Raw genomic sequence first — 14,375 nt, 5'->3', positions numbered from 1 at the left:
TGGATGCATGATCTGATTAGTCGACTAATCGCAAAAATAATCGGTGACTAGTCGACTATCAAAATAATCGTTTGTGGCAGCCCTACCTGTATTGTAAAGATAGGAAAATTGAATTTTTAGGAAAACCAATAGGAAAGATTTTTGACAGGGTTCCTGGAGGTATTCCATGATGGCTCCTGAGTGAAACTATTGCTGTGTCCAAATTCAAGAGCTGCCTTCACGGTCTACGTGGGCCGGGTCCTTCGAAGACCGAGAAGGCCGGAAGTGCGAGGCTGTGAAATGGGACGGTCTAGCCTTCAGATTTGCGTCACTGCTGTCTCGGTGGACTTTAATAAAATCAGCCGTCTGCTCCTTGCTCCCTAAAATATAACAGGACACTGGAGTAATTTCCCTACCATCTCACACTTCTGTTTAATCAGTTTTCTGTTTGACGTTTATTCAGCTGTATGAAAACTATAACTTTAATCTCAGCCAAACCAATTTACTCAGGAACAAATAAAACACTGAAAAAAGTCAAATAATAACATTTTTAAGTTATCTAAGTGACTTATATATCATGCTTAACCTGAGTAGCGAAAAACCGCGGGGTCTGAAAACTAGGGCTGGGTATCGTCACTGATTTCTAGAATCGATTCGTTTCCGATTCACAAGGTCCCGAATCGATTCGATCCACGATTCGATTCAATTCGATTCGATTCGATTCAATTCGATTCAATTAAATTCGATTTGAATCTGGGAAATTTTGACAGTCAGAAATATTATAATTCAGATCAGTACATTTACATATTTCTGTACCTATAAAAAGGAAGCTGACACACGCAAGACTTTTCAAAAGTGTAAGCGTCACAGCAGATGCTTTTGTGTCAAAGTAGCTGAAGATAAAACACAGAAAAACATGAAGGAGGTTTTCCTGGCCTGGGATTTTATAAAAAATATTCTGCAGTACATCAAAAACGAAAGAAAAGCATTAATCAACATATGAACATTACCTCTGACATTACAGCGGTTTTATTAGAGACACGACACTTGCATTTTGCATAATTTTAAAAAGTTTAAATTTGTTCAGTATTGAACGGCAGAAATTAGAGTTTCTTTTCAGAAGTAAGTAAAAGGAAAAAAACGCGGCCGACAGCGCTGTAAACAACAGTAGACTTGTGCGTAACAAGCAAGCGAATAATGCAGAAAACAGTACAGAGAGAGAGAGAGAGAGAGAGAGAGAGAGCTGTGCATGAAGTGTGATTTTATCATGGTGGAAGCAAAACAGTAAAAGTCAGAGTCATGATGATGTTTACGTGAAGCGTAGTTTGGATCTTCTTTTGCTGCTGGTTCGGTCAATATTGTTTGGAGAGAGATAAAACTAACAGCTTTAGAATCAGCGCAAAAAGGGCGTGAACACAAAGCGCGGACCCGCCGACAGATCAGAATCAGCGAGCTGTTCGTGCAGTTGTTGTGCCAAAAAGTGATTGCCGTCCGCGGGAGCGCGCGCAGCCGCTTAAAGCTGCAGCGCCCGTCGGGTGAGAAGGGCGACATTTCACTGATTCTGATCGCGGGTCCGCGCTGTGTGTTTACGTCCTTGTGCAGAATCCGTGTACCTGCTCTCATTTACTGTCTTAGCTGTTTTTGGTGGTTGTTGAAATTTTGTGAGGTTTCACCTGAGATTCTGGCGTTTCGGGCAAAATAAATTTATATTAAAAAATCGATTCAGGATTTTAATGAATCGATTTCACGTTATCCAAGCCAGAATCGATTTTAATCGATGAATCGATTATTAAAACCCACCCCTACTGAAAACGATGTGCCAGGAGTTCTCGCCCGCTTTAGTAAGCCTTGAACCCCGGCAAGCTATCTAGCTGGTGGGTAACAGACATCTCCAAAAATGTTGGAGCACTTTTGCAAATATGAGATGTCTTGGGAAATCGAGCAGATATTTGAAGTTTACACAGCTACATTCTCCCTGAAAAAATCTTAAAAGTTTATTTTGTGACCCAGAAAGAGTAATAAGAGTAATATTAAAACTAAGTAGCTGCCGACGTTGATGGAAACTGGAATTGGCTGCGCTATGAATTCTGGGATAGGTTGGGCCACGAAGGATACAACTGACCCATCCTTCAAATATGGGGAAATGAAGGACGCATTTGTCGGCCGCATTTGGAGGAGTCTTCGAATTTGGACAGCCTTCGTCGCCTGGCTGTGACGTCATCGGACACAGCTTATATGGACTTTGGCTAAAGTCTATGAGAGAGGATTCTGGATATAAAAATCTAGCCCAAAAGTCTAACTGAATTAGCGTCACTCATTTTTAGACAAAATAAAAGACTTAGTGTATTTTTATTGTGCATAGATTTTTTTGGGTGAAACAAACCGGCTATGTAATAATGCACAAGCTAAAACTGGACTATGTGTTTTAGCCTGTGCATTATTGCATGAACTATCCATGTACTGATGAAATGCCATTCACAATATTTTTGCCCAGTATTAGAAGTTCATGAGGAGGTTTTCTTATACATAAATTACATAAAGAATTAAAACTACTTGTGCTAGAATTGGTCTATATTGAGCCATAAGCATTAATATGCCTTTTTTAATCAATGCCTAAAATATTTTTATATTAATAAATGTCAACATTCTCAATTTGTGGTACAGTACCACATTGTAATGAAAAGAAATTGAGGTTTGTTTGATTGTTTCCTCTTTTTTGCTTGCAGTGGGTGCATCCATTTCTGTGCATACATTTGTTTTTTGCCATCACAAAGTGGTTGTGGAGTGGTGCACTGTGAGCGTGTGCATGCGACGAGCTTGTGCGTGAGACTGTGTGTGTATGAGGCTGCGTACAGCGTGTCTGTATCTGGCAGACATTAGGTTGTACAATAAAGGATTGACAGCAGCACTGAGGTAGAAGAGCACGGAGGACACAAGATTAAAATACTGAGACAGATAATATAAAAAGTACAAGTGTGTATCAGGGGGTGAGTATGTGTCGCTGAACACTGTGTCATTGTAGGTGTGGTCATAGTACAGCTCTGTAGATGCTGCAGAATATTCAGTTGTGGGGATGGGAGACGCTGTTTCAGGTTTGTCATGTTGTGACTTTACGGTAATTGATAACTTACTTTGCATTCTGTGTGTGATTGTGTTTGTGCTTCTTTGCAGTTGGTTATGTGTGTTTCTATTGTCTGGTTGTGTATTAATAACATGAGCTGAAACATTTTTATTTTGAGTGTGTCCATTATGTGTCTTTATGTCGGTCTTTTCATGTTGCCCTTTTGTGTGTGACATGATATGAGAGTGCAAGGACAGTGCTTCAGTGTTTCTGTCCAAGTCTAAGTGGCTAGGTGGGTTAGTAACAGTGGGTATGGTGACATCTTTTCTGTCCATGCTGACATCCGGATGCGTGATAGTGTCTGACTGGGAGTTAGTGTCCAGGTAAGTTTCCTGTCTCTCAGTCCCAGTGCCCAGAGAAAGAGAAAATATGGTTCGACCAACATGGAATGGCAGCCAACACAAGACGAACGCCAAGACGATCACTCCTGAAGAAAAAAAGATGAGAACATTAAGTCAGAACTGCCAAAGTTCCAGATCGAGTCCTGACCAATCACGGCATGTACTACACTATGCAAACGTCTTTGCCCACCCCTCAGTTTTTTTATATTTTGTTTTAAAAAATGGAAAATAGGCACAGCCATTAATGTAACCATGTACAAACATACATAGAAATACAGGTCGAATGAGCTTCTGAGTCATGTATGACTGCCTTTATGAACTCTCTCAGGCAGCTTTCGTATAATTTCTTGAAGAAGTCTTCAGGAATAGTTCTCCAGGTTTTTTGAAAGCTCTTCTTTGTATGTTGGTGACCTGTTGGTTCCATTCTGTATCAAGCTGTTTCTATACCGCTCCATGACGGATAGCCTTCCAAGAACTAACTAACCCATCAACAACTGTACCAACTTAATGTAAAAAAACAACAACAACAAAAAAACTGCTTGAATATAAAAAAACAAAAAAAACAAAAACATGCCTCTCACCTGGCCTCCATACTGGTGAGAATTTGAAAGAATTTGAAATTTTCAAATTTGGAAATTCATCACTCCAATAAGACCTTTTTTCAGTCCATTTCCCAGCAGGGGCTACAGTAGATGGATCAACTGAAAGGTCAGATGCATCTCTCAAGTCCTATTTCAGGTCTTTGCTTAATTTTCTTTTCTATATTTTTTGATATATTTTTTGGCCTGCCAGTTCTTCTTTTTTCCATTTGTCCAGTTTTCACATAATGCTTAAAGACAAATTGCACAACATGCTGAGATATGCCAAGTTTTCAGCTAATAGTTCTTTAGGAATTACATTGTACAAAAAGTAATATTTTATGTTATCTACTGCATTTTTAGTAGATATAGCTAAAGAAATGGGAACAAATGGTTTGACAGGCTGCTAATAACAAAGTGCCTAAAGATACAATTGATTTTTTTTAAAAATGGCTTTAATCATTGAAATAGTTTGGTATGGTATCACCTATCACACCCCATTGGTTCAACTGAGGGGGAAAAAGGAACCATGCTTCGTAATCTTAGATTTACCCACTTTTTCTTAGCCATTAGCACAGATTTGGAAACAGTATTTCATTGCAATAACAGTATTGATAATGTAACAAAAGTTTTATAAAAGTCATTCATTGTGTGACATATGTTATATCAAAAAGTATCAAAACTAATCTTGCAGTAATTTACTTTTATACATATAAATCTTTTTAATAGTTTAATAATTAATTGAATAATTCAAGCTAATAATTTTTATAGTTTATGTATGTCTAAATTGGTGGATGAAATGTTTCATATCTAATAAAGCAAAAGAAAATTTTTAATGTTTCTAAATTATTTATTAGGAAAACACTAGTTTTTATTAATTTTACACTGATGTGAATGTTCATATTTTTTGAGTAACTCTGCCAAGATTCCATTTTGCAATTTAGCAGCTTCTTTTACTTTTATAATATGTAATCATTTTCAGTTATACATTTACATAACTGTTTTGTTTTTGTTTTCCATCACTGTATAAATATTGTAGACAGCAGATAAGTAGCTTCTAAAGCATTGGAGAATAATTTTTCATATGTATGGTTACACTGAGGCAGTGCTGACAAGAATGGGAAGAAAGGTTAAGTAATAATGGGCCTTTAAAGGCTTTACAAGATGCAAGTCGTAATACTTAATCATATTTGTATATTTTCTGATTGTTTGTCTGTTTACGGGTACATACAAGTTATCTAAGGACGTGTGTGTGTGTGTGTGTGTTTACATATCTTTGTGGGGGACCAAAAATTGGAAGTTTACTATGCTTGTGGGGACCAAAAATTGGAAGTTTACTATGCTTGTGGGGACCAACAGCCCTTAGGGGGACAAAATCCACGTCCCCACAAGTTGGAAGGTATTTTCAAGGCTCAAAATATGGTTTTAGTGTCAGGGTTACTATTAGGTTAGGGTTAGGGTTAGGGTTAGGCATTCATTTTTGATGGCTAGGGTTAGTGTAAGTGGCTCGGGAATACATCATGTCAATTATATGTACCCACAAAGATATAACACGATATAAAGCACAGTGTGTGTGTGTGTGTGTGTGTGTGTGTGTGTGTGTGTGTGTGTGTGTGTGTGTGTGTTTCCTCACCCAGCATTTTGACAGTGTTCCTGTGACTCTGGTCTCTACGGCTGCTTTTTGGGCGGAGCCACAGTGTGCGCCCAATCAGACTATATACCAGTCCCAGAATGCAGAGAGGTACCAGGAAATACAAATTGGAGAGAATCATCATGGCCGACAACAGGCCAGAGGAGATGGCAAAATGTGTACAGCGGCACTCTCTCTTGTCAGTCTCTCCCCCACGGCTTTCATTGGAGCTTCCATCCTTTCCTCCTCCCTCATCTTCCTTTTTGTTTTGCTGCTCTCCCTCAAATCCCATCTTTCCGTCTCCCTCCCTTCCATGTTCAACTGTATGTTTTTCATGTTTCATTTCACCTTTGTCTTCTGGTGGCCTGTTATCTATTTCTGCTTTTTCGGTCTCCACTTTTTCTCCGATCCATTTCAGTTCACCAACTCGTTCCTCCCAACTCTTTGTCTCTTTTTCACCCCACTTTATTCCCTCTAGACCTCCATCCATGTGTCTGCTTTCTTTTTCTCCTCCACCCATCATAAACCCTCCCTGATCTCCTTCCCTGCCTGACCACCCCCCGTCTTCTTTCCATTGGATGAGCCCGAGGTCTTCTCGTCCAACGTCCTCCACTCCAACCATGACCAGCACTGGTGCAGCACTCACAGCCGCACTCAGCCAGAGGCAGCCTATGATGGCCCGGGTTCTGCGCCGTGTCACTACTGTCTTGGCTGTGATTGGCCAGCAGACTGCCAGGTACCTCTCCAGGGAGAGGAAGGTGATGTGGAGGATGGTGCAGAAGGTGCAGCACTCTGAGAGGAACATAGTCAGCTTACAGGCAAGGTCTCCCAGGGGCCAGGGCCTGGGCCTCCAGAGCTTGGAGAGACAGAACAATTATTTTCCTCTGATTGCATTTTATACCTTTTTTTTAACCTGTAAAGAATATGTGGGCAGTGCATAGCATGTCAACATGCTCAGATAAGAACAAATATTTAATATTAACTCAGCTGCTTAGTTTAAATTAACATTCTGAATACTACTTTATTATAAGGAAAATCATAATTTTCTACTTATCATGCTCCAAGACAAAAGGTATCGTTTTCAGTCAATGCCCACCTAACCAAAGCGAACCCCCACAGGCACACGAGAACATGCAAACTCCACACACAATTGCCCCAACTGCTCCAGTGTGACCAGATCATCCTCGCTGAACTGAGTTGTTTTAGCTCCTTTAATGCCACCCTTCCTGTCGGCCCATCTGTTGATTGGCTGTATGCTTCAGATGACTATTTTAAAGACATCTTCTCTTTATTAAATTATACAGTGCTGTCTTCCTCCCATCACCCCCAACCAGTCACAGTAGATGGCCACCCCTCCCTGAGCCAGCTCCTGCAGGAGGTTTCTTTCCTGTTATAAGGGAGTTTTTCCTTCCTACTAGCACCAAAATTGTGTGCTCAGAGAGGGTTGTCTGATTTTTAGGGTTGTCTCCATTTTCTCCATTTACTGTAGGATCTTTACATTACAATATAAAGCACCTTGAGGCACCCGTTGCTGTGATTTGGGGCTATATAAATAAAATTTCATGAAGAAGACGAGTAGAAAGAAACTGTCTGAAATTCAGTGTTCAGATACTGAGCGTCTGCCATTCTGACAATATATATAAACGAAAAAATTAAAAACTTATTAGGGCTCTTTATTATTGTGGCAAAATATGGGTTAGTTGTAACGTTTGTTCTTCAAGCTCTTGGCGTCTTACAGAATCAAAGGCCAGATCTGTCTTCGCTTGTGTTAATTAAGTCACGCTGCACGAGGAACATGATAAAACTCCATGCAACTAACAAAAATATGACTTGTTATTTATCCACATACTTAAAGTGATTGTGCCAAACCAGCGATAGAAGAGTGATTTAAAATTGCTCTAAGTGTGACACAAGCTTTCAATGTAACAAAACTTAATTTAGAGGCAGGGATCCCCCTGAGGGGAAGGCAACAATAACATCTTTAAACAATTACTAGAAAACCCAAACAGGAAGCAAATCTATTGTGCCTGCATTGTTCACCCAATGGAGTGATTTTCTGTGACTCGACCCTAAACCTAACTAACATCATGATCTGATTGCTTAGTGCCACAACATGCATGAATTACAAAATATGCACTGTGTCAGTAGATACCTTATATAAATCCAGAGGCAGCAGCAGGAGTATCAGCAGATCACTAACAGCCATGCTACTCAGGTAGAGGTAGGTGGAGGTTCTCATGTGTGGACGCAGCCAAACCACCAAAATTGTTAGTATATTTCCCAGGAGGCCAAATAACATCAGGGGGATGTAAATCACAGTCACGCACACTGCAAGAAGAAATAATTATGTGTTTTTATCAGATCTCAGTTTGATCTATTTCCATCTATCTTCCTCAGACAGTGTGTGTGTGTGTGTGTGTGTTTTACATATTGTATAGATTTCTTTACAAATAATGCAATGAAACTATAGCCAGCAGCTGGTTAGCTTAGCACAAACCATAGACTGTATATAAAGGTGGACATGCCTTTTTAGCACAGATAATAAAAAAGATCAACATTTCCAGATACTAGACAAAGAGTGAAGCTAGAATCATATCCTCATATTACCACCACTGCCAGCTTGATACTATGAGAAAATGACAAGGAAAATGCAGGGTGGATCTACCTGGAAACACAGGATGTTCACAGGCTAGCAACTTGGGAAATACCTGAAAAGGCTTCTGACTCTAAAAAGGACCTCATTAGAGTCAGACCTTTTTTTTTCCCTAGAAAAGTTGCCCACCTTTCCTTATCACTGACTGCATAAAAGGAGAACATAAAACCAGTCAACGATAAGGCCAGTGTTGCCAACTTAGCGACTTTTCTCAACAAGCAGCGGTGCTGCCGTGGGCACCTCGCCTGTGCCAAAGCGCTCACGGGCGGAGGATAGTCCTCCCCCAGCTGCTATCAGGGCAGGAGATGTTCACACCTATGCGTCCAAACTGCAAATTAATCGCACATGAGCGAAGCCGCTGCTCCCGCACTGACTGTAACGCACTCAGTTCTTCTTTTACTTTTATGTTGTTTTGTGGATCACAAGGTTTAAAACTACTTATAAACACACACACACAAAGTAACTCCACCAGAGTGCCTATTTCGGGTCACTTTTGCCGGTCCAAGCCCGGGTAAAGGAGCAGGGTTGGAATTGTGACTTTAAAAAAAGCAATAATTGCTAAAAGAAATGTAATTTGTAGTTCTAAATAAATTCTAAATGCATTTAGGACATTTTTTACTCACTTTATGTCTATTCCACGATGTTATTTCTCTCTCCAACAGCGTAGGTTACAATGACATTAGCATGACCAATTGTGCAAATTAGGCGATGACATCATTTAGCAACTTCTAGCAACTTCTAGCAACTTTTGGGACAGCCAATAGCGATTTTCCTTACTGAGGAGTTGGCAACACTGGATAAGGCTGCAGTGTCCCTCAGATCCCTCACATTCAGATCAGGCCCCCTGCTTGTAAAGTCTGGATTTAAAACATCAGCTTGAGCCTTCAATACACAACTTCAATAACCATGTGTTGTGTTTCTTGTTATATACACTTTTATATACGCTCTGTGACACAAAAAGTGGAAATAGAGAGTGCTAGCTTAGGTCTTGCAAAAAAAACGCAAAAAGCTAATAAACAAAAAAAGAAGAAAAGAAAAAGAAACTCTATATGTTAAGATAAGCAAACGAGCCTCTGGCATTAGATTTAAGTGCCTTGTGCCATGTTTACATCAGATAAAGTTTACTACTGATATTGACAAATTTAACTAACAGTAGGGACATGTAGCCATGCAAGCTTGCACTAACATCTCACAAGACAATCCACTGCTGATGAGTTGCTTAGCTGTGAGTTGCACAACCCATGAAACCAATCCTTTTCTTTAGCCCAAAACCACATGTATAGAGCAAAGCAAGTTTCTGGAGTGAATCAAGCAGTACTCAGCAATACTCTGAACACAGCATTATACACCCAAACTACTTTAACACCAAGAGAAAATATGACTTTGAAATATTCAGATACCACAATTTCCTTCAATCAACAATTTGTTCTTTTTCTTTCTAAAGAGAAAGATGCACTGTAGCTTCAGGTTTTTATTTTTATTATTTTATTTCTAAGACCTTATTTATCACTACTTTTACAACTGTGTTTACCCACCTAATTCAATCAGTCCAAACATAGGTTCCTCCCAGTGGCATTCTTGGTTGGAGCAGTCCTCTGGGAAGCTGGATGTAAGGCCGCAGTTTTTTTCTCCACAGCCACTGCCCCCGTCTACATCCATCAAATCCATAATGGATGGGGTGCGAGGGGGGAAAGGGTGGGCATCGACAAGAAAAGTGACAGCAGGAAAAGCAGCGGAGTATGTCCCTCGGGTTACAGGGTGCAGAGGTGACGCACGCTGATGGATTTCCTATGGCGCTCGATAGGGGCCGACGCTGACAGGGATGTTCAGGGGAGAGAAACGGTCCAGTTGGAACGAGGAAAAAACACATTTAGACGAGTTTACAAGACAAAGTGTTGGTGATGTAAGTGAGTACACTTAAATTAAAGGTTAACAACAACATTATAGAGTGCACACCAGTGTTTACATCTGCCCTCAACAATTAGCTCCAAATGTCAGAATCCAACTTTATAACATCAAGAAAACCAATGTACAAATATGGGGGTACGCATATTCAATATTGACTGTGATGGTCCATTTCTCCAAGCAATACTTTTGTTACCATGTGGAACAAATAATATCAATGAAAACAAAAACAACAACAAAAACATACATATTTTTTGTGTTAGCATTTTCAGATTGAAAAATTAGCCACATGCAAAAACACAGTTATAACTTAAAATAATGTACTCACTGACTGAGGTGAGCCTCGGCGTGTCATGTATCTCTGCTGCGGACACACACGTCTGCCTTGGCCGTGACTTACACACCTACAATCTCTCCCTCTCTCTTTCACTCTCTTTCTTATACCTCTCTCTCTCTCACGTCTTACTGTGTACAGCACCCTGCACACCACATGCCTCTTTTACACTACGCCACCTAATGTTTCCTAAGATGCCACTGGCTGTTTCATGTCGTAATGAAATCAAACTTGTTTCAAGACATCTTGTTCTTGTTCAGATGTATCTTTGTAAACCTTTTCTCTGACGGCCTTTTTAGTGAGAAGAGGCTTTCTCGTACAACTCGTCCATTATGAGAAATTCTTGTTCTTTTTCTAATTGTGCTGTCATTAACATTCTCATTCAACATGTTAATCGAGGCCCGTGAGATGTATCTCCTGGGTTTTTTTGGAGTTTGTCTGAGTATTGCACAGTCTGAGCTTGGGGTGAATTTGCTGAGATGTCCGCACCTGGGACGATTGTGGCATTGTGTTAATACCTGAATGTTTCAAACCAGCAAACTGCCAAACTTTCTGCTTTTATAGGGGCGCTCACACTCGCTGATTATCAGTTAACCAGGTTCATTCTCTCGATTGTTACGGATACAGAACGGTTGTTCTTAGTTTGTGACAAACTTTATTTTTCACTTGACTATTTATAGTTCTGAAGTGGAAATTTAAAGCTCTAAAAGAAATAACTTTCTGAGTTTTAAAAAAACCTCTTGGATTGTTAGCTCAGCTTGGTTCCTAACAGGACAATAAATTCATGTATTTTCCTCAAAGATGTTGTCTAAGCATTTACTTCTGTCTCATAACTATGCACAAATCACTGTCCTTATTTTGAGCAGTTTTTAATTTGTACTTAAAGGTGGAGGCCATAAAACACGAAGACTCATGAACACAATGTATCACAATGGTCTTAAGGTGATATTTTCAAATTTGGCACAAATATTCTCATGGAAAATATGACTGTCATCTCATACAACAAGTTTTTCCCAAGAAGCATAATTAATTCATGAGTAATTATAACAATTTTCACATTTTGTTGATAATCCAAGTGATCCCAAATAATTAAAACTAAAACTCACGAATGGGAGGGTCGATGGTGATCATATTTTCCATTTGTCTGATACTGAATTGTGGGTGCCCACCTTTAAAGAGTGGTGATGCTACGGATGTTCTGGACTACGAGGCATCCACATGTTAGAATTTGGAGACTAATCTTTGTATTTGAAACATTGTCCATTGTTGAATCAATAACTTTCAGAATCTGCTTTTTTGTCAGGAATTTGACTGTTTTTGTTTCTCTCAGTGAACTTACTGCTGACTTCTGTCTGTCAGTACAGTTTGAATCTGGATGTTTACGCCATTGCTCTGTCTGCAGTCTAAGCCATCATAGGTGCTAAACCTAATCCTAACAGTAAACAGTAAGTGTCCTTATGTAGTGCTTTATATAACCTGCCTCATTCACTCATTTACAGAAGCACTTAAAAATCTCTGAACATGGAATGATAGATGTTCTCCAATTCATCAAAGAGCAACTTGTGTTTGAGTATTTTCCCCAAGGATACATTGGCATGCAGACTGGAGCAGCCAGGGTTTGAACCACCAACCTTCCAATTAGTAGATGACCTGCTCTACCTGTTGGGTAGTAAGTCTTTGATATTTACTAGAGTTATTATTTTTTTCGTCATCTGTTTGCAAAGACTTGTGAGAACAATTCAATGAGTATATAAAAAAATACATATGAATTCAAAGGCTAGAGTTAGGGTCAGGGTTAGGGTTTGTCAATGATGATGACTTAGACCTCAGAGGGTTAACAGTTGGTTCTTGTCGTCAGCATGTTATATGTGGGTGAAATGTGCATGTGTAAGGAGCTCGGTGACTTTGTTCGTGGTTTTGCCTAGAGCAAAAAACGCTTCTGGAAGGGATGAGCTGTCTTATGAGCTTTTGAAGCTTATAGAGATAATTTTGTTTTAAAGGAAGTCATATCATTGCTCAGGTCAGTTGCCGGCAGAATGGAAATGGGTTGTTTTTCTAGCTGTCAGACTTGGTGATGAAAACAATTGTTTTCAGCCACACAGTACTTCTACAATAAAATGATGTCTATGATGTGTTCTTTTCTTGATAAATTTTATATCAACTGAGCATAAAATAGATAGCACAGTGGCACAACAAGAAGGTCCTGGCTTTGGCCTTTCCATGCAGGGTTTGCGTGTTTGTGTGGATTTTCTCCGGGTACTCTGGCTTCCTCTCACAGTCCAGACATGCAGTTATTGGGATCAGGTTAATTTGAAAATGGTGATAGGTGTGAATGTGAGCATGAATAATCTCTCTGTGTTAGCCGTGTGACAAAATGGTGACCTGTCCAGGGTGTACCCACCTCTCGTCTTATGGCAGCTGGGATAGACTCCTTGCCCCCCATGACCCTGACTTGGATAAGCAGAAGAGGATGGAATTAAAGTACATCTACATCCATAGATGCTCATAATGTCCTTAAAGGGACTTTCGTAGTCCATCCATTCTCTTATGCTTATCCAAATCACCCAAAGGGAGCATTGTTTTACCAGTTGGCATGTTTTCAGATGTCTGCTGCTGTATTTTTTAAAGCCCTGCCCCCATTTCTTCTGGGGGCCGGGATTTCCTTTTCCCAGGTCACCATAGTAAATAAAAATGCTTCTCAGTGACTTGCCTGGTTAAATAATGAATTACATTAATGTGATGTACTATCTTTTTGTACAAATTGGTCTTGCACAGAAGTACAGCCCCGCTCTAGTTCAACTTCAGTTGATGTCTCTTCAACACAAAACTGATCTTTTGAACATTTTTGGATTATTTGATAGCTTTACTTCATTTTGGAAGGTTTTTAGCTAATTTGAAGATCAGAAATATACAAAAAGTAGCTTTTAAGCACCTTGTATTTTTTATTGATTATATGGTGATTTATGATACAGGGTTTCTTTGAGCATCAGGGCTGTTGGTTAGTTGGTAATCCTGGATGGATATTTTCTTTATTACTGGCAGATCTTCCATCCCTCGTTTCACTATACCCGGCTCGCAAACATTATCAGTGGGGTGTGTGATTATTGATCACACGATGAGTTTCTGTTGTTTATTTTGGTATACATGTCGGTCTGTTAATTAGACTGAGCTCAATGTTTTGATTGTTTTTCCTGTCTTGCTTCTGTGGATCACCTGTGTTTCCTGGATTCAGTTGGCCATCAGTCTAAATGAAGAGAGGTTTGCAGGATTGGGTCCCGAGTATGACTGACTGGAGCACAAGAGCAGTGAGGCAAATTATAGGAGTGATTTTCTATAGTCTGTGACACTTTATGAATATATGGATGAACAGTACCAATATTATAGTTACCCACAATCAAAAGGCATGGCAGCAGGAAGAAGGATTACTTTTGAGAAAAACAAGGACAATCCAGACGAGTAAAAACTCATCATATGTGCATATCTCAAGATGATGTGCACCATGTCCTCAAAAAGTCTGAAGAAACTGGACAAGTGGAGGACAAAAGAAGAAGTGACGGGACTAAAAACCCATCTACAGCAGATGAACAGCATCTGGAAGTCATGTCCTCAAGAAACAGGAATAAACCAGCAAATACTAAAGCACAGTTCTGTGCATTTGAACCTGTGGCGTTGTGGATTCATGTCAAAATTGATGGATTTATGAATTCAGAAAAGTACTATCAGAGTTTGATCCACCATGCAATACCATCTGAAAAGTGTCTGATTGGTAAAGCCTTCATTTTTTCATCAAGGCAATGATCCCAAACACACTGGCAATGCAGAAAAAAGACCTGG

General features: G+C 39.7%; 1 protein-coding gene across 1 annotated transcript; it reads right to left on the bottom strand.

Annotated features, from left to right (window-relative positions):
• Positions 1-2,745: 2,745 nt before the first annotated feature.
• On the bottom strand, positions 2,746-9,970 carry LOC134625712 (growth hormone secretagogue receptor type 1-like). The gene is made up of 6 exons (XM_063470964.1): positions 9,838-9,970; positions 7,802-7,977; positions 5,998-6,505; positions 5,653-5,949; positions 3,382-3,527; positions 2,746-2,925 (listed from the first exon to the last, which is right to left on the bottom strand). Exons 1-6 carry the CDS (start codon positions 9,968-9,970, stop codon positions 2,746-2,748), a joined length of 1,440 nt encoding a protein of 479 aa, XP_063327034.1.
• Between the last annotated feature and the right edge of the window lie 4,405 nt (positions 9,971-14,375).

Source organism: Pelmatolapia mariae, linkage group LG4, assembly GCF_036321145.2.
Source record: "Pelmatolapia mariae isolate MD_Pm_ZW linkage group LG4, Pm_UMD_F_2, whole genome shotgun sequence".
In the NCBI taxonomy this organism is placed as follows: Eukaryota; Metazoa; Chordata; class Actinopteri; order Cichliformes; family Cichlidae; genus Pelmatolapia; species Pelmatolapia mariae.
This window is presented reverse-complemented; position numbering and strand designations above follow the sequence as displayed.

Coding starts and splice junctions, on each gene's coding strand:
- LOC134625712 (XM_063470964.1), bottom strand. CDS start 9,970: ATGGATTTGATGGATGTAGACGGGGGCAGTGGCTGTGGAGAAAAAAAC. Junction 6,506..7,801: donor TGCCTCTGGATTTATATAAG/GTATCTACTGAC, acceptor TGTCTCTCCAAG/CTCTGGAGGCCCAGGCCCTG. Junction 2,926..3,381: donor ACACTATCACGCATCCGGAT/GTCAGCATGGAC, acceptor TATCTGTCTCAG/TATTTTAATCTTGTGTCCTC.